This window comes from Myxine glutinosa, chromosome 12, assembly GCF_964187855.1.
Source record: "Myxine glutinosa chromosome 12, kmMyxGlut1.1, whole genome shotgun sequence".
Taxonomy (NCBI): Eukaryota; Metazoa; Chordata; class Myxini; order Myxiniformes; family Myxinidae; genus Myxine; species Myxine glutinosa.
In genome coordinates, this window is record NC_136272.1 from 34,842,114 (window position 1) to 34,866,874 (window position 24,761).

Here is a 24,761-nt window from a genome sequence, read left to right on the forward strand (position 1 = left end):
ATTTCAGTTGACATTGAGCCATTGGACGTCACAGATAATGATCCCCCTTGATTTGAATTTTCCATTTTACATATTTGTAACGGCTAATGAAAACACTATTCCAAAGTTGTCAAATTGTCTTATCGACCGAAATCCTCCATCGGTCCAAATTTTGGAACTTTATTCTCTCAAACAGTTATCTCGATATAATAATAATAATAATAATTCATTTATTTTGTATAGCGCTTTTCCAGAAGCCCAAAGGCGCTTTGACAGAGTGGAAAACATAATGCATAACAATACATGAAAACAACAATTGCAAAAAGACAAGAATCAAGAAAACAAACAGCAGCGATATAGAAACAGAAATCAGGCAATTGCACTATTCAACCATTTTGAGTGTCTATAACTTTGACAATTTTCTTTTCTGCATATCAAATTATTTTAGGGATTGAGTACCGACATTGTAAAAGTCATATTTTGAATCGTTTCATGATTTGGGATACAAACGGCAGATATGTTGTCCCACGGAAATGCTGTTTTGTCTGCCCGACTCGGTACGAGACGGTGGAAGTTCATTTGTAGACCGGCTTCGACCATAGTGCCAGTTATCTGTGAATCCCACACCGAATCGATCAAATTTACATCATGGCAAAATGGCAAATATCAGTCATGCTCTTGCTAATAGGTTCTAGCGATGTTACCTTCCCCCTTAAGCCTCGTGCTGGCATAATGGTTTAAGGTGTCTGGCTTAAGATCTTCGGGTCTTGAGATTGAGGGGGTAGGGGGAGAGGGGGCACTGCATCAGCGGCACAGCCATGCTCCGAGGAGCCACAGGCTGTATACGAAATAATAATAAAATGTTCCTTCTCCTCCCCTCTCCAGTTTTGTCACGGAAATTCTAAAGCACAGAAGTACATGCTTGGTGGCTTTGAGTGTGTCGTCAAGATGCACAAAGAGCAGTTGCTTCCACGTGTGCCCCATTTGCTCAAAGACATGTACGACGCAGACCTACTGGATGAAGAATCAATTTTGGGTTGGGCTGAAAAGGTATGTTTCTAAGTACTGTCAGAGCCTTCAGTGGTTTTCCTATTATTTTCATATCGTTGTTGAATGGACTCGTCTCGTTTAGAGTTTGTACTACAAATGCCTTGGTGTGTCAAGTTTCCATTCATAGAAGTAGTGGAATCAAAAATTGAGTCTTGTATCTGATGCGTGTTCTTTTTCTTGCTGGACATTTATTTTAAGTCCAGTGGTGATTTCACTAGTTTGTGGAATCGGTGACCTGAAACGGAAAACTGTATCTGGCATGGGAAAAATTACAAAAAGTCAAGATTAGGTCAAATTGCAAATAAAATGTTCACTACGTCGTCTCATTTTGTGGACGGTTCTCCGCCGACTTGATTCCACCAGCAAACTTTCGAAAAGTAGGAACAAAAAAAGTACAGCAATTTTGATGCCCAAGGAACACCATTTATATTCAGATCACGGTCAAAGCTCCACTCGAGTCGATCTGAGTTGCTTCGGACGAGTGTTGCTGTGAATCTCGATCTCGACTGGTAGTACTGAATACTGCATAAAATGTTGTCCCACAATCTCTGGAGATCCCAGTCAAAGTGAAATCCGATTTGAAAGTTGCCCGACTTCAGTGTGAATTTCAGGAAAAATAATCCCTAAAAATATATCGCTGGCAAAACAAAATGTTGGGCATCATGTGTGCACCTTTTAGAGAATTTTTATTTTTATGGTGAAGAATCGTCGATACGATCAAATTACAGAATTTGAGTGTCAGGAGGAACCCGACTAATTGAAGATGGAGTCATCAGAAGGAACGTACCTGGATATGATTCGGATTTTGGCTGCTACTCCTCTGCCTGCAAACCTGTCTAGGCACAGCCAGGTGAGCCTTTCGAATGAGATTGTCGTCAAATGACAACAAAAACAAACCCCAGTGTGCTTGTCAAAAAACCCACTTCAACTTGGACTTCATTGTCACTTGCAAAAGACTTCCTCGAGTAGTAACTCTCACCCATATAAGGGATTCGGCGGTGGCTATCATCCATACAGTGGATTAGGCGGTAACGATCATCTACACAGGGGATTAGGCGCTAACTATAATCTATACAGGGGACTAGGCGGTAACGATCATCTACACAGGGGATTAGGCGCTAACTATAATCTATACAGGGGATTAGGCGGTAACGATCATCTATAACAGGGGATTAGGGGGTAACGATCATCTATACAGGGGATGAGGCAGTAACTATCATCTATACAGGGGATGAGGCGCTAACTATAATCTATACAGGGGATTAGGCGGTAACGATCATCTATACAGGGTTGGCGTCAGGAAGGGCATCCGGCCATAAAAAACATTGCCTCAAAAAGAGAACCATGACAATTACAACTACATGTGGGCAGGGTACAGCCCGAAGTGGAGATCGGTTTCTGAGGTTTGGGACATGGAATGTAGGGACAATGACAGGGAGATCAGGAGAAGTGGTGGAAGTATTGGTCAGAAGAAGAGTGGACATATGTTGTGTGCAAGAGACGAGATGGAAGGGAAATGGTGTGAGAATGGTGAAGGGTAGGCAGGGACAGAAATACAAGTTTGTGTGGCAAGGGTGCTTGGAGGGTGTGAATGGTGTTGGTGTCATGTTTTCTGAGGAGTTTGTAGACAGTGTGGTGAGTGTGACTAGAGTGAGTGATAGGTTGATGATGGTAAAAATGATGATTGGAAAGCTCTTGGTGAAAGTCATCTCGGGATATGCTCCGCAGGTTGGTCGGAGCGATGAAGAGAAGGACAAGTTCTGGTGTGCGATAGAGAAGCTGATGGAAAACGTGAAAGATGAGGAAGTTGTTGTGGTAGGAGGAGACCTAAATGGACATGTGGGAAGGAGTATGGATGGTTTTGACGGAGTTCATGGGGGGGGTTACGGATATGGTGTGAGAAATGGAGAAGGTGAAAGGATTTTGGAGTTTGCTGATGGAGCTGATTTGTTGATTTTTAATACTCAGTTCCAGAAAGAGGATAATAAGCTTGTTACATACACGTCAGGTGGGTCGACGACAACCGTTGACTACCTGATGGTGCGTAGGCGAGATAGGGGGCACCTCCGAGACAAAGGTGATCCCGGGGGAGGAGGCTGTTTCACAGCACCACTTGGTTGTCTGCGACGTAAGGGTGAAAGGTGCGAGGAGAGCTCGGCGGGTGAAGTACCAACCGAGAATGAAGGTGTGGAGGTTGAAAGAGGTGACAGTAAGGGAGGCATTAAAAGAGAGGCTGAGTAGGGTCGAGGATGATGTGGTTGAGCTTGGAAGTGGTTGGATGTCAATGAAAGCTTGTCTGTTGGGAGCCGTTGGTGAGGTATGTGGATGGACAAAAGGACCACCGAGGCACTCGGAAACATGGTGGTGGGATGATGAAGTTGGAAAGAGGATTGACGAGAAGAGGAGGAAGTTCAAGGAGTGGCAGAAGGCGAAGGGTACGGGAGCAGAAACAGCAGAGCATGAAAGTTATAAGGCAGCCAGGAAGGCTGCAAAGAAAGAGGTAGCAAAGGCGCAGGAGGCATGTAGGAAAATGTTTGGAGAACGCTTGGATTCGGAAGAGGGTCAGAAAGCAGTATTCAGGATTGCAAAGCAGATAGCGAAAGAGAGGTGTGATGTGATGGGGGTGAGCTGCTTGAAGGATGAAGTGGGACAAATCGTTGTCGACCCAGATGGAATTAAAGGAAGATGGAAAAGATATATGGAAATGCTGTTGAATACAGAGAATGAATGGGATGGCAACATAGAGAGTAACCCAGTTTTAGGACCGGCAGAGAAGATAACTGAGAACGAAGTTGAGGAAGCGATAAAACAATGAAGGGTAGAAAAGCGGGAGGGCCGACGGGAGTTGTGGGAGATATGTTGAAGGCAGCAGGAAGTTGGGGTGTGAAGAGAATGACAGAGATCTGTAATCTGGTGGTGAAAGAAGGCTGCATTCCAGTGGATTGGGAACTGAGTACCCTCGTCCCTCTATACAAGGGGAAAGGTGACCCTCTGGAGTGTGGCTCGTACCGAGCGATAAAGTTATTGGAGCATGGAATGAAGGTATTGGAAAGGGTGTTGGAGAGGAGGATAAGGAAGAAAGTGAAGATCGACGAAATGCAGTTTGGATTTATACCAGGAAGAGGAACGACAGATGCGCTTTTCATTGTGAGGCAGTTGCAGGAGAAGTACATGGAGAAGAGGAAGAAGTTGTTTCTTGGGTTTGTTGATCTGGAGAAAGCATTCGATCGGGTTCCACGCAAAGTATTGACATGGGCATTGAGGAAGTTAGGAGTGGAGGAATGGTTGATCAGAGTAGTGATGGATGGCAATGTACAAAAGAGCGCGCACAGCTGTAAGGACGAAGGACGGGAACAGTGGTGAGTTTGAGGTGAAGGTGGGAGTGCATCAGGGGTCGGTACTAAGTCCACTACTATTTGTAGCTGTGATGGAGGTGCTGGCTCAGAACGTAAAGGAGGGTTTACCGTGGGAGTTGTATGCAGATGATCTGGTGTTGATTGCAGAAAGTATGGATGGACTGAAGGAAAAGATGAACACGTGGAAGGAATCTATGGAGACAAAAGGTCTGAAGGTGAATATCGGAAAGACAAAGGTAATGGCAAGTGGTAAAGCATGTGGTGAGGTGGAAAGAACTGGGAAGTGGCCCTGTGCTGTGTGTAGGAAGGGTGTCGGAGTGAACTCCGTTCAGTGTACAATGTGCGCTGAGTGGGTTCATCAAAAATGTAGTGGTCTGAGAGGGTCATTAACCAGTGTGGCAGCTACATTCAAATGTAAGGTGTGCACAGAGGGAGCTGCAGATGGAGGAAATGTTGAGTTGGATCTTGGAGACGGCGTGAAGCTGGAAGGTGTGAAAACATTTTGCTACCTCGGAGACATGCTGAATGGAGAAGGTGGATCAGACTCGGCAACGGTTGCTCGAGTGAGATGTGCATGGAAGAAGTTTCGGGAATTGAGTGGCGTGCTGATGATGAGGGGAGTGTCGTTGAAGCTGAAGGGAAAGGTGTATGCTGCATGTGTGAGAAGTGTTATGATTTATGGGAGCGAGACATGGGTAATGAACGTAGAGCAGCAACGAAGGTTGGAAAGGGTGGAAATGCGAATGGTTCGACGGATGTGCGGAGTATCGTTGAGAGAGAGGAAGACAAATGATGAATTGCGAAAGATGATGGGAATAGAGCCTGTGATTGATGCTGTGAAGAGGAACAGGTTGAGATGGTTTGGTCATGTGTTGAGGAAGGATGAAAGTGACTGGTTGAGAAGAGTGATGGAAATGAATGTAGAAGGAAGTAGAAGAAGGGGAAGACCGAGAAAGACTTGGCTAAAGATGGTGGAAGAAGAAATGCGGGCAAGGGGGTTAACAAGGAGAGATGCAGAAAATAGGGCAAAATGGAGAAGATTGTCATGGGGACCGCAAGGCTAACCCCCGCTCTAGCAGGGAAAATGGCCTTTAAAATGCATGTTGTTGTTGTTGATCATCTATACAGGGGATTAGGCGGTAACGATCATCTATACAGGGGATTAGGCGGTAACTATAATCTATACAGGGGATTAGGCAGTAACGATCATCTATACAGGGGATTAGGCAGTAACTATAATCTATACAGGGGATTAGGTGGTAACTATCATCTATGCAGGGGATTAGGCGGTAACTATAATCTGTACAGGGGATTAGGTGGTAACGATCATCTATACAGGGGAATTGGCAGTAACTATAATCTATACATGGGATTGGGCGGTAACTATCATCTATACAGGGGATTAGGCGGTAACTATCATCTATACAGGGATGATGTTGCATCCCTGGTGTTGGGCTAGCGGCTAGGGTGCCGGCTTAGGATCCTAGGATCCTATGATCCTGGGTTCGAATCCCGGTCAATCGCTGAATTAACGCCAGGGGGGTTGACTCAGCCTGTCATCCTTCCGAGGTCGGCAAATTGAGTACCAGTTCACTGGTAATTCCCTGCTTGTCGTTAAAGGCGGCAAAAAGGGTTGGCGTCAGGAAGGGCATCCGGCCGTAAAACATTGCTTCAAAAAGGGGACCGAAAAACAACAACAACCACAGTTCCCGAAAAAGGCCAACCCCCGCTTGCGGGGAAAAATGGCCTCTAAAGGTCGTTTTTTTTTTTTTTATCATCTATACAGGGGATTAGGCGGTAACTATAATCTATACAGGGGATTAGGCAGTAACTATAATCTGTACAGGGGATTAGGCGGTAACTATCATCTATACAGGGGATTAGGCGGTAACTATCATCTATACAGGGGATTAGGCGGTAACTATCTATACAGGGGATTAGGCGGTAACTATAATCTATACAGGGGATTAGGCAGTAACTATAATCTGTACAGGGGATTAGGTGGTAACTATCATCTATACAGGGGATTAGGCAGTAACTATCATCGAGACAGGGGATTAGGTGGTAACTATCATCTATACAGGGGATTCGGTGGTAACTATCATTTATACAGGGGATTAGGCAGTATCTATCATCTATACCAGGGATTCGGCAGTAACTATCATCTATACAGGGGATTAGGTGGTAACCATCATCTATACAGGTGATTAGATGGTAACCATCATCTATACAGGGGATTAGGTGGTAACTATCTGTACAGGGGATTAGGTGGTAACTATAAGCTATACAGGGGATTAGGCGGTAACTATCATCTTTTCAAGTGATTAGGTGGTAACTTCCATTCATGCGGGTGGTGTGGGGGCAGGAAGCCTACCCATCGTTTGTGATTTCCTCCACCGTGTGCCGTGCAGTCTCTGAGCATTGTGGTTTCTTTCTTTACTTTTTCACCCTGGGGCTCCTCTTAATTTTGGGATCGAACCCTGCCCCTGTTGCATTTTTAATTAGAAATAATAATAACAAATGGGCCTTCAGCTTTACTGGCTTTCATGAAATGCACATCTCCTTCCTTGGAGGGGCAATGTAGTTGTCTGTCATTATGTTGCCTTAAGCATCACAGAAGACAGTTCCCATAACGTTCTGAGCAAAAAAAATAGTGGTCTTGAATTTTCCTGGTGGGGATTGAGAGATGTCACTCTGTAGTCTGCCTTTTGGACTTTGGTTCAGCGTGATGCAACCATAATTCACCCACTGACAAGATGGAAAGTAGAGTCGTCTCCCTCTGCACCATGTGTTTGGAGAAAGTGCTGGAATTGCCAGGTGGGTCTGCTTAAAATATCACCTTGGTCACCCATCAAGCACAAACCCTGTGGTATCGCAGGTTCCCAAGCATTACCTGCACAGCATGACGAGCAAATACAGCCCTGTACACGACACACAATCTCCCTTCCGGTTTGATTGCCTTCAATAGCCATTTTCTCTGGAAATAATGTGGCACCTTCTTTCAGTGGGAAAACAAACAAATATATTCATCAATCGGCTAATAGATGTTACACATGACCATCGCAGGTAATGTGGCTGTGTGCTAAGCAGTCGTTTGTATATTCCACTTTGATTTAAAACTTTTGCTGTTGCCGGAAAGTGGTCACTTGATTTTGCTGCTTATCGTTCAGTACACGGTTCAGAGTAGTAACGTTTACTCATCCTGAAGTACAGTGGTGAAGCGGTGACGTGGGTTATGTAAGCACTGTACAGTTTATTTGAGCAAATGCAATCGCTCTCAAAAAACCAAATCCAGAGGAGCGGTTTGCAGATTTCACAAACACAGGTCTTTGCGTTCATGGTATGCTGTCAACTGATTGGTTAACGCGCACAAAAAAACAAAAGTCTGAGCATTTAATGTTTCAATACCATACCCGACTGCCTGTGCAAATCCACGCTCTGGTTGCTTGTGTTAACCCAGGAATTGTTCGCGTGGCAGGTGACATGTTTGTTAAAATTCACATGGCAATAGCTGGGATGGGACACAGATTTGTTACCACAGCATGTCAGTCGCGATTTTATTTATTTATTTATTGTTGGATTCCATGCCCCAGAGGTGGTGTTATAGGGGTCAAAGTGGAAATCAAAATTTAACTCGAAATTTGATATTTAGAGAGAGAGAGAGAGAGAGAGATGGAGAGAGAGATGGAGAGAGAGATGGAGAGAGAGAGATGGAGAGAGAGATGGAGAGAGAGATGGAGAGAGAGATGGAGAGAGAGATGGAGAGAGAGGCAGGCAGAGGCAGAGGCAGGCACGGGCACAGACTGAGACACTGACTGAGACACTGACTCGGGTAGAGGATGATGTGGTTGAGCTTGAAAGTGGTTGGATGTCAATGAAAGCTAGTCTGTTGGGAGCCGTTGGTGAGGTATGTGGATGGACAAAAGGACCACCGAGGCACTCGGAAACATGGTGGTGGGATGATGAAGTTGGAAAGAGGATTGACGAGAAGAGGAAGAAGTTCAAGGAGTGGCAGAAGGCGAAGGGTACGGGAGCAGAAACAGCAGAGCATGAAAGTTATAAGGCAGCCAGGAAGGCTGCAAAGAAAGAGGTAGCAAAGGCGCAGGAGGCATGGAGGAAAATGTTCGGAGAACGTTTGGATTCGGAAGAGGGTCAGAGAGCGGTATTCAGGATTGCAAAGCAGATAGCGAAAGAGAGGTGTGATGTGATGTCACCTTACTGGATTACCTGATTACTTTGTGCTTATTTAAGTAATTTTGATGATTTCCTAGGTGCCTTAAACCTAGGTGTATACACACTGAAAAAATCTCTCTAGGTTGACTACTATTCGACAGAGCCATTTTAGTGGATCAGGATGTCACCTTGGGATGCCATCTTGGACTTGTCAATAAATAATTAACTGATGGTAATTTTATTGATTCAATTGGATTCCTTGGCCCCGAAAACCTAGGGTTAGACACCAAACCCACCTTTCTAGGTTGAATAATAATTGAGATATGGCCATTTTAAGCTCCCCGTGGCCATCTTGGACGTCATCTTGAAAATGACCCCTTTCCGGAAGTCAGATGTTACTAGATTTTTAGTATGTTATTTAGCATGCCCAATGGTACCAGAATCCATTGAAAAACCTTTTGTATCAATTTTTTGGGGGTTCAAACATATATTGACCCCTCGAGAGCTGCAGATGGAGGAAATGTTGAGTTGGATCTTGGAGACGGCGTGAAGCTGGAAGGTGTGAAAACATTTTGCTACCTCGGAGACATGCTGAATGGAGAAGGTGGATCAGACTCGGCAACGGTTGCTAGAGTGAGATGTGCATGGAAGAAGTTTCGGGAACTGAGTGGCGTGCTGATGAGGAGGGGAGTGTCGTTGAAGCTGAAGGGAAAGGTGTATGCTGCATGTGTGAGAAGTGTTATGATTTATGGGAGCGAGATATGGGTAATGAACGTAGAGCAGCAACGAAGGTTGGAAAGGGTGGAAATGCGAATGGTTCGACGGATGTGCGGAGTATCGTTGAGAGAGAGGAAGACAAATGATGAATTGCGAAAGATGATGGGAATAGATCCTGTGATTGATGCTGTGAAGAGGAACAGGTTGAGATGGTTTGGTCATGTGTTGAGGAAGGATGAAAGTGACTGGTTGAGAAGAGTGATGGAAATGAATGTAGAAGGAAGTAGGGGACGGGGAAGACCGAGAAAGATTTGGCTAAAGATGGTGGAAGAAGAAATGCGGGCAAGGGGGTTAACAAGAGGAGATGCAGAAAATAGTGCAAGATGGAGAAGATTGTCATGGGGACCGCAAGGCTAACCCCCGCTCTCGCAGGGAAAATGGCCTTAAAATGCATGTTGTTATTGTTGTTGTTGTTGTTGTTGCTGATGGAACGTTTTGCCATTTCTCAACCTTTCATTAGTTGGGAAGCATGGGGATCTGTGCTGTTCTAATGTTGAAAACTGCTTGTGGAAAATTGTACCAAGTGAAGCTTTATATTTATATGGATGTTTTCAGGTGTCCAAGAAATATGTGTCCAAGGAGCTTGCTAAAGAAATTCGTATAAAGGCAACACCCTTTGTAAACTGGCTGAAGGAGGCAGAGGAAGAGTCTGAGGATGATGGTGATGAGGATGAGGAGGGGGAGGAGGAGGCAGATGATGAGGAAGACAATGGTGGTGAAGTAAGAAGTGATTCCCACATTATTTTGAATTTTTTTTTTTTTGAATGTGTAATGAATTGGTATCAACCCTCTAGATCACATGTTACATTGTTACCCATGTGTACCATGTGTACCATGTGTACCGGGCTCGCGGGATAGCCGATATGTACGCACACTCGCCTCTAAACTGTCTAAACCGTCCAACTGACAGTTGGGTTTGAATCTTGTCGCAGCTATAAACTGCCATACCGTTGTTTCACAGCAGGGTGATTCATCAATGTGTGTGCCGTCCCTTGGATGGACGTTAAACTGGGCGGCACATCTGCCGGCATATTAGTTGGTGGGTGTTACAGATCCCACGATGTCCTTTGCGATGAGAGGGCAAGCTATCGCTGGCACTCTATCCAAATCCCTGCTCTCATCTACAGGGGAATGCATCAATGGCCTGCAAGAACTGATGCGAACCCGCAGCCTTGTTGCATACGAACAGCAATGACCGTTGTATTATACTAAGTCCTGGGTTTTTTATATATATATATATTTGCTTCCCCTGCATCGTTTCCTTTTCTTTCGCTCTCCTTTTCATTTGTTAGTTTGTTGACCGACCTCTTCAATACCAAATTTAAAATGTGGTGCGATAAGTCATTGACATTCCACCACCTCCAACTTCTTTGTATAGCAAAAGCTGCTGTCATGTGAAAAATTATCAGATTCCACCCTCACCCCATTGAGGTCATATTCCACCCTCACCCCATTGAGGTCATATTCCACCCTCACCCCATTAAGGTCATATTCCACCCTCACCCCATTGAGGTCATGTTCCACCCTCACCCCATTAAGGTCATGTTCCACCCTCACCCCATTAAGGTCATGTTCCACCCTCACCCCATTAAGGTCATGTTCCACCCTCACCCCATTAAGGTCATGTTCCACCCTCACCCCATTAAGGTCATGTTCCACCCTCACCCCATTAAGGTCATGTTCCACCCTCACCCCATTAAGGTCATGTTCCACCCTCACCCCATTAAGGTCATGTTCCACCCTCACCATGTTTAGGTCATATTCCACCCTCACCCCCATTGAGGTCATGTTCCACCCTCACCCCATTAAGGTCATGTTCCACCCTCACCCCATTAAGGTCATGTTCCACCCTCGCCCCGTTTCGGTCATATTCCACCCTCGCCCCGTTTAGGTCATATTCCACCCTCGCCCCGTTTAGGTCATGTTCCACCCTCGCCCCGTTTAGGTCATGTTCCACCCTCGCCCCGTTTAGGGCATGTTCCACCCTCGCCCCGTTTAGGGCATGTTCCACCCTCGCCCCGTTTAGGGCATGTTCCACCCTCGCCCCGTTTAGGGCATGTTCCACCCTCGCCCCGTTTAGGGCATGTTCCACCCTCGCCCCGTTTAGGGCATGTTCCACCCTCGCCCCGTTTAGGGCATGTTCCACCCTCGCCCCGTTTAGGGCATGTTCCACCCTCGCCCCGTTTAGGGCATGTTCCACCCTCGCCCCGTTTAGGGCATGTTCCACCCTCGCCCCGTTTCGGTCATGTTCCACCCTCGCCCCGTTTGAGGTCATGTTTCACCGTCGCCCCGTTGAGGTCATGTCCCACCGTCGCCCCGTTGAGGTCATGTTCCACCGTCACCCCGTTGAGGTCATATTCCACCGTCACCCCTGTTGAGGTCATATTCCACCTTCACCCCGTTGAGGTCATATTCCACCGTCACACCGTTGATGTCATATTCCACACTCGCCCCATCGCACACATGGTGGGACTTGTATACTTACCCATGACATTGGTACGTTTGCTATAGAGTGGCCACCACGTTTGCTATAGTTATTGTGGCCACCAAGTGCTGTGCCTGGAGTGACGACTGACAATGATATCTTTGTGCCTGACTCATATTGTTGGCTCTGTAGCTGATGAGGGGAATTATGTTCACATCACAAAGCTCCCATGAACAGCCTTTATTCTGGCAAAGTTGTCCTGGCAGCTCCATTTCTCTCGACGTCCTTGTCTCTTGATGCAACAATAATAAACTTTGAAATTTTACTCTTTCAGTGGGTGGGTTGGGGGAGTTGGGGTCATTTGCATGTTTCGGTTGCCAAATATAGATAGCAATGACATGCTGTTGGTACCTTGCTTGCACATCCACCATTTAACTTTATTTTGCAGGTGTATTATGAAAAAAGGAACAAGCTCATGGAAACCGTTTCAGCCAAAGGAGACGAAGATGACCTTGATATCGATGCAATATAAGCATGCCCCATTGGTGAAATACTTTGCTTGCAGCTTTGCTTTTTTTTGCCTAAATGTCCTGGGTTTTTGATAAAAACATTATAATCTGTAAATGATAGTTGTGTTTTTTTTTTTCTTTAACTGCTTTACAAATAAAATGATTGCTTGTTGCTTCAAGAGTATCCAGAAAGTTTTGATTTGGTGATTTATTGGAGTTGAGCACATGGTATTCATGAATCGGCATCCAGATCGCTACACTACAGACTATTTCTACATGACTCACAATGATACGTTACACACAAATAAGCACAGACTGTCCGCTACAGTATTTGATGCATTATAATGAATTTGATATATGAAATTATCTACACCTAACTTCGGGGTAAAGATGGTTGCAAGGTCACCGGCTGGAGTCTTCAATCCTGTAACACAAAGCAGGGTGTTGGAATTGTATTACTCCATTTTTGGACCTTTCAAATTCTCAATGCCAAATGTAAATGTCATTTTATAAAAAAAATACAAATCAAAGCAGAAGGGGTTGAGGTGGAGGGGGGAGGAAGAACAGCCTCCTCAGGTGAAATGTGCGTAACTGGAGCATTCATGGAACACCTTACCACATGCAGTCTTCAGCAAAAGGGCACAAAGGTTCTTTAAAACTGTTGCTTTGTCTTTTGCACTGAACAAATAGTGCTAGGTGCCACCATATTTGGCTGAATGCTGAATCTCAGTTATTCTGCCCTCAGGGCATGATATTACTCAATGTTTTGTCCAAGTACTGCTAAACGGAAGGTTTATGAAAGTGCCACAAAGCTGATTTCTGTTCTGCGGTGTTAAAGGATATTATTCAATTGGCATAAAATAAAGGTTTTATGAACTGTCGAAAAAAAAAAAAAAAAAAATTGGCATGGCATAGTTAACCCCTCTTGCACAATGGTCCTGTGAGGGGGTTTCCTTGTTTCAGAAGTCGGTGAAGGTTTTGCCAGTTTTTTCTCTCGCCCCTCACATTTAGTGCCTCAGCCTTGTTTAGGGCAAATTTAAATTTAAAAAAGCTTTTGGTGGATGTTTGTGTCCTGTATGACGTCCCTAAAAACTAAGTTTCCTATTGGATGATTTTCAATTTTTTTGACTGCCTGATAGACATAAAAGCAATTGCCTTACTCTGTGCTCATGCTCGTTTGGGATGAGTTTCCGTGCAATTTGCTAATTTCAGAGCCAAAGTACTGTTAAACCGCAGGTTCGTGTTCTGATTCATGGACCGTTTACCACAGTGTTCAAAATATAAAATTCGATTGAAACGAAGCGCGTTCTGTTTCGGGCCCAAGCCACTCACACATAGTGATTTGAGATTTTGCATCCATCAGTTCAGCAGTTTCAGATTTTTTTTTTTTAAGGTCTTTGTTCAATGCAACATTGCTGCAACACAATTTCACCTATGATGTTTACATTTTCAAACTATATTCCCCATGGCTAATCGATCATACACAAACTTTCATATTAAAGCGGTTTCAGAGAAGCAATTTCTTTTTCCAGTTTTCATTCAATCAAATATTGCTGCCAAACCATATGACCGATGACTTTTGAGTTATTACCTTTGTTTCCTCATTGGTAATCTGATATACTTAACATTTTGGATCCATTGGTTCAGCAGGATGTTTTTTTTCTTTCAAGGTTTTAGTTTAAACCCAACAAGGCAGTCAGACCATATGACCTGACATTTAAATTTTCAAACTATATTTCTCCTGGCTATTGATACGTATGAAGTTTCACATCAATCTTGTGGTTCTGGAGATTTTTTTTATTTTAATTTTTACATTTTTTTTTTTTCAATCCATGTCATAAATTTAGTCCCTCATGGGGTGGTAGATCACATATGAAGTTTGATTTTCAGATAAGGATTTTGATTCAACCAATTTTGGCTGGAATACCACTTCACTGATGTCATCCTTATCACCATATATGCCCCATTGGGAGTTGATGACATATGTCGTTTCAATTTTTTCTGTTGAGTCGTTTCAGAAAAGATGTCCAAACTTTTTCCTTTAATTCAATATAGCTGCCATACCATGTAATCTTTGACCGGTTATGAATAAAATATTTTCCGTGGAGAGTCCCTTCTATGTTTAAAGTTTTGCATCGATCGGACAAGAGGTTGCAGAGAAAAAAATAATAATTAAAAGCCAAAATATAGAGAGACGGATGGATTCACGCAGATGCACAGACAAACAAATACGGGCATTACAATAGTCTCACAATCACTGGTTTGAAACAAAATAAGTAGTTTGGTGATCAGACTGACAACTGTAGATGGACAGACCTGTAAACTGTAGACTGACACACCCAGTGAACCTATTGCTTCACCTAGATTTTTCATTTCGTACGTGTGGAGTAAAAAAATTACAAGTTGACGGCTTTGGAAACTTGCAGACAGAACGTGTTATGCCGGTGACGTCATGGCCTTCATTCAGGTCAGAGAACAAGTAATCATATATACACATATACACACACGCACTGTACAGGTTGTGTACAAAAAATGGAAACACCAATGTAAAGTCATTTAATAGGGCGTTGGGTCACCAAGTGCAGCCAGTATGTACTGCCTGTATGGCTGTATGTGCCGTGTCATCGAGTCCACCAATGTTTGGAATTCTGCAGGAGGGATGTGGCATCATTCTTCCATGTCAATCAACTCAAACCTGTTTGATGAAGGTGGAAAACTGTCTCAGGTGTCGTTTCAGAATATCCCATAAATGCTCAATTGGGTTCAGATCCTGTGACTGAGAAGGCCATGACATTGGGATAATATCAGTGCCATGCTCATCAAACCATTGGGCGACCACACGTGCTCTGTGGAAGGGGGCATTGTCATCCTGGAAGACACACCTGGCAGGATAGACATACTGCACACATGGAGTGAAGATGATCACTCGGTACCATTAATTAGTGACTGGCATTGACCTTGCCTTCTAAGGGAATGACTGCACCCAAACCATGCCAAGAAAATGTGCCCCATAACATTAAATAACCACCAGAACCCTTCACTGTTGGAACCAAGCACTCAGGATTGTAGAGTTCTTTAGCTTGGCGCCACACGTGCACTCATCTGTTTGTCGAGAACATGGTGAAGGATGATTCATCTGACCATATCACGTTTCTCCACTGTTTGGTATTCTGTTGCCTGTGCTCTTTGCACCACTGAACTCACAAGTGTGCATTTCCAGGTGTGATGAGTGGTTTGTGCACTGCAACCCGACTATGGTATCCTGCTGTGTGGAGTTCTCGGCGGACCTTTTTTGATGAAACTGGCTGCTCACGCCCCAGGTTGAAATTTACAGTCAATTGAAGTGCAGTTGCTTGCCTGCTTTCCCTTGCACTTCAAATTAATAAACGTACACCACGATCCTGGAGTATGCGCTTCCGCCACTTGCCCTATGCTGAATATGTCTTTCCCTCAGTGTTCCATGCCGACATCACCTTAGACACCGTTGCTCGTGAAACATCAGCAAGTTGAGCTGTCTGTCACTGAAGCTCCTGCCAAACGTGACCCAACAATTACCCCTCTTTCAAAATCACTGAGGTCTCCTCTTGCAGCAATGCTAGCCATAACTATAGGCAACCAGGCATGGGCAGCATCTTTATACATGACCCTAAGCATGTTGGGATGTTATTTGCTTAAGTAATTAACATGGGCCACACCTGTGTGGAAGTCATTGCTTTCAATACACATGGTGTCCCTCATTTACCCAGATGTTTCCATATTTTTGTCCAATACATGTATATTAAAGGCTCTTCTGGCTTGGCGATTGCATTGGCTCCACCTATTTGGCATGAGCTTAGCAGAGCTACATCCCCCTACATCTCAGTAGGATTGTACTGCAGCCAATACAGGGAAGATAATTTAATTCTCTATTTTATAGACCAGTCCACTCTGGAGAGGGAACATCCACAAACGTGTTTCAGATACATACCAAAAACGATACATAGCATGATATCGCAATACGTTGTGGATGGATTCGGATGAAACTTGGTGGACACATTGCAGCTCATAGAGACTGTATTTGGAGGGAGAGGTGCACAATAATTGATTGATTAATTGCATAATTAAAATCAATAAAAGATTATCATAAAATATTTTCTTAATCAATTGGCTAATAGCATAACTAAACCACTAGTGCTTCATCCGAAGATGTAACTTTTATAAATTTAATTAAATGTCATTAATAAGAATTTTTTTAATTTATTAATCAATAAATAATTAATCGATTAATTGATTCATCAATAAATCAAAAATACCCTTTACAGCTAAAAATACCCTTGGACGTATAACAAGGACGAATCGATTAGATTTTGGTGAAGACCAGATTTTGGGACTTGAACTTTTAAAGTGATTCTTCACCATTGAGAAAGGGCCAAAAACGATATATAGGACGATATCTCAAAAGGTTATGGATGGATTTGGTCGAAACTGGATGGACAGGTTGGATGTGTGACGAGGATGAATTTCTTCAATTTTGGTAAAAAATTGGATCTGGATTCAAGTATGAGAATTTGTTCAGTGATTCTTCATCATTGATCGGACCAAAATCGATACATAGCACAATATAGTCAGGTTCACTGTTTTTTCGTTCAAAATCATGGTAGATTAGCAAACCTATACATTTTTGGAAACGTTATTACATGGAAAATCTGAAAATCAATGTTTACATTTGCCAATTCCGACCAATTCGACCAATCGACCAATTCCATTCGACCAATTCGACCAATCGCTTCGATCGATCGATTCGATTCGATTCGATCGACCATTCGACCAATTCGATTTGCCAATCAATTTGACCGACCTTTGCTTGTGTGGAACGGACTGTGAAAACGATGCGGACTATATTGTCGGATACGACACACAGGACAGTGATGACGAACTCTAAATGGCATATTCTGTAATCGTGTATGTTTGATGCCATTGACTGCCTGTGTATATTTTGTCATTGACTGCCTGTGTCGATGTGAAGTTATACTGACTGCATGTGTATATATGATTTTGCTGACTGCCTGTGTATGTTTGGTGATATGAATTATTGTGACACATTTTGATGTTATTAACTGCCTGTACAAAATGATAACATGTATTTGATTATGCAACTTATCGCGAATATAAAGACAGTATTTTGCAATTCAAAACCTTTGATTCGTGTCTTACCATTCCCCATAGCACTAATTTGATACTTTCATTGGATTCCTCGTCCCTGAAAATATAGGTTTAGTATATTTTTAAAAGTTTTTAGGGTAATTAGAGGCAGAAATAGAACAAAATATGTATTTTACAGTGGCCATTTTGAAAATACAAAATGGCCGCCATACAGGTATCTCTCCAAATGTAAACATTGATTTTTAGTTTCCTTATGCTATAACCTTTCCAAAAATGTATAGGTTTGCTAATCTACCATGATTTTGAACGAAATATAATTTATTGACATAGTGAACCTGACTAATATCTCAAAATGCAGAGGGATTCGGACTAATGTTTGGTGGAAACGTTGGACGTGTAAAAAGCACAAATTGATTCGATTTTGGTGAAGATCTGGATCTAAATACTGGAATTTTTGTGGTTCTTCACCATTGAGAGATAAGACCAAAAGCGATATTTAGCAGGATATCTCAAAAGGTTATGGACAGGTTATGACAAAATTTGGTAGATGTGTTGCGTAAGTGATAAGATGAACCTGATTAGATTTTGATTCAGGTCCAGATCCGGATATGACCGATCAGTGGGATAGAAACTGTAAAGTGTTCAGCCTGGCGGAGGTATGCTCTCTACCGAGTGCCTCTCGAGTCTCTTGTATTGCTGTCTTTGTGAATCAGATATGACATTCAACTTCCTTTTTCTGTACTCGGTTAAATTTCCTTTTAAAGATCTATGAGTTGTTAAACTTGTATAGACACACCCAGAAAACCAAATTTCAATATAGGGACGAGGTTTATGACATGGTTTGGGCATCAGCACACGAGGCCATGATGGGAGGGGTTGGATGCAAGCTTATATACTTTTTCCTTGATGTACCAAACCTAATCGAACAACCTGTTTACTGGACCATACCTCTCCATCTGAGCTGCTCTCGCACTTCATCGTCTCCTCCTTCACTTGTTCCTGACCGGAGTGCTTCGGCCGCATAACATGCCCGTTGGCTACCCCTGGCATCCTCAGTTGCTGCATGTGGTCCAAAACCTGGAATTGGTGTCGTTTAAAACAAATGAATAAGAGTTTAACTTCGACAAAGATTAGGGTCATGTTAGGCTGGTAAGACATTAGCATGGCATGATGGCATCACCATGTTTCCATTCAAATTTACACAACTTCAACTGCCCCCAAAACATTGAAATGTCATTGCAGGTGTCCTTGCATTCTCTCCTTAGAATGGCTGTTAACTCGACCAATGGGATGATCACTGGCACTTGAGCTGTGATTTATGGTGGAAAAGCTGCTTCGACCTTGGGCTTTATTCATCAGAATATCACTGGCAAGGGCTTGGTGGGGAATGGGGCTTAAGTGCTTGTTGTTTTTTCTTAGCAGGGGGTGGGGAGGGCAGAACCAACTAAGCAGGGCACATTTTGCCAGCCACGTGGGACTAAGATTGCTGCCAACGCTGTACCTTTGGTACCATTTTGATTCGTGTTTGAAATTTAGAACACCGCAACAAACTGACCCATCAGCTCTATTTACAAATGCAAATGTACCCACTATGATCCATTAGTGTCCCCCACACTTGAAATCAATGCCTTTCATGTTCTGAAGGACAGCCCCTGCCCCCATGATAGCCCCCCCATGCTGCTGTCCCACCCTGGCTATCTATGCCAACTTCATCTGCCGCCACAACAGCCATCATTTATAGAAATCTTTCAAAGTCACCATAAATTACAAATGGATGTCATATTTTCGTTACAGCATTTGCTTTGTATTCATCGTTCATGCATTCGTGCATTTATTTGAGACTTTTTGTAGCTCTGTTATTCTGACAATATTCTTCATGCTCTTCAAGTCTTGGTTTGTTATGACATGTCTTTAGACTTCCACATATGCTACCAAGATCAATTGGGTAGTGGCATATCTAAACCACCAGTATTTCAGCCAAAGCTGCAACTCTTTGAAAATGAACTAAATAATTAATTATTCGAAAAATTAAAGAATTAATCGATTACTTAATTAATCAATACATAATTAATTGATTAATCAAATCAAAAATAGTATTTATAGCCACATCACTTGGTCTCTGTTGTGTCCGAATATCAGCTTCCTAGCTCAAAAGGTGCCTGAGTTATTGCCCAGATGAGAAAGAAAATAAATAAGTGATTAATAACGAAAATAAATAAATAACAATGGTAAAATTATTAAATTATTAATCAATTGGCTAATAGAATATCTAAACCACCACCATGTCATCCGAATCTGTAACTTTAAAAAAATTAATTAACCAACTCGTTAATCGAATAATTTAATAATTAATAGATTAATTGATTAATCAATAAATCCAAAATATCATGTATAGTCACATCACTTGGTCTCTGTTGTGTCCGAATATCAGCTTCCTAGCTCAAAAGGTGCCCGAGTTATTGCCCAGATGAGAAAGAAAATAAAGAAGTGATTAATAACGGAAATAAATAAATAACAATGGTAAAATAATTAAATTATTAATCAATTGGCTAATAGAATATCTAAACCACCACCGTGTCATCCGAATCTGTAACTTGGAAAAAATTAATTAACCAACCCGTTAATCGAATAATTAAATAATTAATCTATTAATTGATTAATCAATAAATCAAAAATACCCTTTACAGCCAAATCACTTGGTCATTGTCGTGTCCAAATATCAGCTTCCTAGCTCAAAAGGTGCCTGAGATATCGCTCAGATGAGAAAGGAATTAAATAAGTACTTAATCAATCGATAATAATTAACTAATTAATAATTTAATTAATTAATCAAAAAAATAAAAAATATCGTTTTTACCAAAGCACTTGCTCACTATTGTGCCGAAATTTCAGCTTGTTCCTGACCTGACTTGTTCCAAGTTTCAGCTTGCAAGTAACACGAAAGAACACAACAAAGAAAGAAAACAACCAGAGTGAAAACTGAGTACTCCCTTTCAGCACGCGTCATTTTCGGGCACCGATGACATCATGCAGCGTCTGGAGATGGCATCGGCAAGGAGCAGTGTACAACAAACAAACAAACGGAGTGAAAACATGATTACTCCCATTCAATGTGGGTCATCGCCGGGCCCCCTTGGCGATGACATCATGCAGCACTTGGAGATGGAATAGAAAGGAGTGGTGTGCAATATGTCACTTGATGATGAAAGGAAGGAATTGTAATTATGGGAGATATAGTTATATATTAAGCCTGCTGTTGGCTTAACGGTTATTAAGGTGGCTGGCTTAAGAACATAGGGTCTTGAGTTTGAGCCCTTGCCGTGTCGTTGAAATAACACTAAGTGCGTTGACTCAGCATGTCATCCTTCCGAGATCGGCAAAATGAGTACCCGCTTACTGGCGTAATAAGCCATTCGAATATCCTGCATCGGAGTGGCGACCCATCCAGGATTGTACACCTTAGCCAATGAAACTGCTTCGGCATCCATATGTGGCTCACGGCATGAAAGGGATGGCAACAAGTACAGATACATTCAAAGTACACCGCCCCCATGCCAAATAATTAAATATCCTCCAGCGCGGAATTAAATATCCTCCACATCGGAGTGGCGACAGCGCCTCCGGCGCCCGGCAATACCGCATTGCAGCTCAAAGAGACTGTATTTGGAGGGAGAGGTGCACAATAATTGATTGATTAATTGCATAATTAAAATCAATAAAAGATTGTCATAAAATATTTTCTTAATCAATTGGTTAATAGCATAACTAAAACACTCGTGCTTCAGCCGAAGATGTATCTTTTAGAAATTTAATTAAATGTCATTAATAATAAAAATAAATTAATTTATAAATCAATAAATAATTAATCGATTAATTGATTAATAAATAAATCAAAAATACCCTTCACAGCTAAATCACTTGGTCATTGTCATGTCCAAATATCAGTTTCCTCGCTCAAAAGGTGCGTGAGATAATGCCCAGGAGAGAAAGAAAATAAATGAATGATTAATAATTAAAATAAAGAAATAATAACCATAAAAATTTTAATAATTAATCAATTGGCTAATAGAACACATAAACCACCACCATTTCATCTGAATCTGTAACTTTAAAAAAAAAGTAGTCATTAATCGAATAATTAAATAATTAATCGATTAATTGATTAATCAATAAATCAAAAATAGCATTTACAGCCAAATCACTTAGTCATTGTCATGTCCAAATATCAGTTTCCTCACTCAAAAGGTGCCTGAGATAATGCCCAGATGAGAAAGAAAATAAATGAATGATTAATAATTAAAATAAAGAAATAATAATCATAAAAATTTAAAGAATTAATCAATTGGCTAATATAACACATAAACCACCAGCATTTCTTCTGAATCTGTAACTTTAAAAAAAAAAATAGTCATTAATCGAATGATTAAATAATGAATCGATTAATTGATTAATCAATAAATCAAAAATAGCCTTTATATCCACATCACGTGGTCACTGTCATGTCCAAATATCAGCTTCCTAACTCAAAAGGTGCCTGAGATAATGCCCAGATGAGAAAGAAAATATATAAGTACTTAATTAATCGATAATAATTAAGTAACTAATCAATTAATTGATTAATCAAAAAACAAAAAAGACGTTTTTGACAGAGTACTTTTTTTTTTCTTTTTTCTTTTTTTAATACAGCATCGAGGCTCGTGAAAGAGCTAACATTTATCACAAAAAAAATAATCAAACAGACAAACAAAATATATAAAAAGAGGGAGCGGTAGACAAGATGGGGAGAGGAGGGGAAGCACACAAACACAACATTTGAGAGCAGGGACATCGGGAGATGTGTTGGAGGGAGAGGGCTTGGGGGGAGGAGGCGTGGGAAGGGGGAGGGGTGTGGGAGAAGTATAAAACAGAAGGACACCAAGGACTTCCAGGAAATAAGTTGGTATTTCAAAAAAGTGGATTTGGGGTGAAATTAGCGGGGGTAGAAAAGATGAAGGTTTTGGATGGGGGAAGATAAGAGATGGTGGTGAACAGCTGTTTTAAAGACCTGGAGGGAGACGTGGGATTGAAGAGAGTGAGGGGGTTTGTTCCAGAGGTGAGAGAAAAGAGGAATGAAGGAGTGAAGGTGAGCAGAGAGTCTTGATTTGGGCAGTTTGACCACAAGAGGGTTGCAGGCAGATCTTGTGCGACTTGTAGGAATATTTGGGGGACAGAGCCCAGAGAGAGCTGGGGGAGCAAGGCCGGAGAGGATTCGGTAGAAGACGGAAAGACCACCAACCTGCCTGTGGTGAGTAAGTGAAAGGCCCTCGGAGATATCTTCATCGCGGGAGATTCCAAAGATTCTAAACGCTTTGGTTTCAACAGCGTGAAGAGGAGCTAGGTGTGAGGCAGGAGCACCAGCCCAGAGGGGAGAGCAGTACTCCATTGAGCTGTGGATGAAAGCCTTGTATGTGGTGAGGAGCTCAGGTGTGCCAAGGAAGGACTTTGCACGACGGAGGATGCCCAGTCGGCGACTGGCTTTGGAGGCCAGCTTGGAAATGTGGTTTTCCCAGGAAAGATCATGGCAGATAGTGAGACCCAAAAGCTTGAGTGACAGAACTTCTTGGAGAGGATTAATCAGAAAGTGGATGGGAGGGTGGTCCAGTCGGTCTTTTCGGAGAGACATCGTAGGAGTGTGAGATTTGTCAGGATTGAAAGACATGTTCCACTTGTTTGCCCAGTCTATGATTTTGTCCAGGTCTGCAGAGAGTGAGGAGGCTGCAGACTGCCGATCTGAGGGATGAGGAATGGAGCGGCAGAGAGTGGAGTCATCAGCAAAGAGATAGAGAGGATTTTCAAGAGAGTCAGAGAGATCATTGATATATATATATATAATAACCACCTTTAGAGGCCATTTTTCCCCGCAAGCGGGGGTTGGCCGTTTTCGGGAACCGTGTTTGTTGTTGTTTTTTGGTCCCCTTTTTGAAGCAATGTTTTACGGCCGGATGCCCTTCCTGACGCCAACCCTTTTTGCCGCCTTTAGCGACAAACAGGGAATTACCAGTGAACTGGTACTCAATTAGCCGACCTCGGAAGGATGACAGGCTGAGTCAACCCCCCTGGCGTTAATTCAGCGATCGACCGGGATTCAAACCCAGGATCCTGGGATCCTAAGCCGGCACCCTAGCAGCTAGCCCAACACCAGGGTTACCTGGGCCATTGATGAAGACCATAAAAAGCACAGGGCCCAGAACACTGCCTTGGGGAACTCCAGCCTGAACAGGAAGAGGAGATGAGAGAAACCCATTCAGGGCCACTCGTTGACTGCGACTAGAGAGGAAGTCCGCCAGCCATGCGTGGAGATTTCCATGGATACCAAAGGAGGAGAGTTTGGTGAGCAGAGCGGGGTGCCAGACCGTATCGAAGGTACGTGATAGGGAGACGGCTCTAATTTCCTGTTTGGCATTGAGGACCTCCATCCATTGTTGAGACAGCAGAGGCAGCATGTCCAGAGGAGAGTGACCTGGTCTGAAACCAAATTGATGATCAGAGATCAAGCCATTGGAGAAGAGGAAAGATTTCATATCTGAACAATGATGGATTCCATGACTTTGCTGATAATTGGGAGAAGGCTGATTGGTCTGTAGTTGCAAGGATCTGTTTTTGCACCTTTTTTGTGTAAAGCGGTGATGTTGGCTGATTTCCAAGCAGATGGCAGATGACCTTAAGCAAAAGAGAGGGTGAAGAGAACAGAGAGAGGGAGTGAAAGAGCGGAAGAACAGGATTTTAGGACCCGTGGGCTGATGCCGTCAGGTCCAGTTGCAGAATCAGAGTCGAGGGTTGACAGAAACTTTTCCACCTTGTCAGGAGGAAAGGACACAGAGTCCAGGAGAAGCTAGGTACGACTGGGTACGGTGGGTACAGAGAGGGATGGGTTTGGGACACAAGATTTAGAGGCAAACACAGAGTTGAGGCATTCAGCTTTTTCACGTGTGGAGTCAGCTGTGTAGCCGTTTGAGGTAAGGGAGGGGATGGAGGGTGAACAAACACCAGAAACAGATTTGACCAGACGCCACCAGGATTTGGAAGAGGGAGACAGATAAGAGAGTTCGGTCTTGAGAACGGAGAGATATTGTTTCCTGGCTCTCCTGAGGGTGGACACACACTTGTTTCGGGCTTTGTGAAAGCAAATGAGATTTCCTTCCGTTGGATTTGCTTTCCAGGAGATGAAGGCAAATTGTTTCTGGGCAACAGCCTCACCACAAGATACCGTGTGCCATGGAAGGGAGGAAGGGTATGACAACTGAAGACGAGATGGGATAAATCTGTGCATGAGAGAGAGCAATTTGCTTGGGAAGAATTCCCAGGATGAGT

At 42.9% G+C, this 24,761-nt stretch overlaps 2 protein-coding genes across 6 annotated transcripts in view; one reads left to right on the plus strand and one right to left on the minus strand.

The window, feature by feature from the left end:
* Positions 1–14,381, plus strand: part of EIF5 (eukaryotic translation initiation factor 5) — a 71,699-nt gene extending 57,318 nt beyond the window's left edge. For all 4 annotated transcript variants that reach the window (XM_068132757.2, XM_068132760.2, XM_068132758.2 and 1 more), the window contains exons 9-11: positions 865–1,029; positions 9,891–10,055; positions 12,209–14,381. In XM_068132757.2, the coding sequence (XP_067988858.1) occupies positions 865–1,029; positions 9,891–10,055; positions 12,209–12,292 (414 nt within the window). In that variant the 3' untranslated portion in view covers positions 12,293–14,381. The remainder of the gene's footprint in view (positions 1–864; positions 1,030–9,890; positions 10,056–12,208) is intronic.
* LOC137437961 (kinesin light chain 1) overlaps positions 12,463–24,761 on the minus strand; it is a 78,604-nt gene continuing 66,305 nt past the window's right edge. The window contains exons 13-14 of one of the 2 annotated variants that reach the window (XM_068132754.2): positions 18,360–18,488; positions 12,463–12,693 (exon numbers count right to left, since the gene is read on the minus strand). In XM_068132754.2, the coding sequence (XP_067988855.1) occupies positions 12,688–12,693; positions 18,360–18,488 (135 nt within the window). In that variant the 3' untranslated portion in view covers positions 12,463–12,687. The remainder of the gene's footprint in view (positions 12,694–18,359; positions 18,489–24,761) is intronic. The other variant, XM_068132756.2, reaches the window with a different exon arrangement.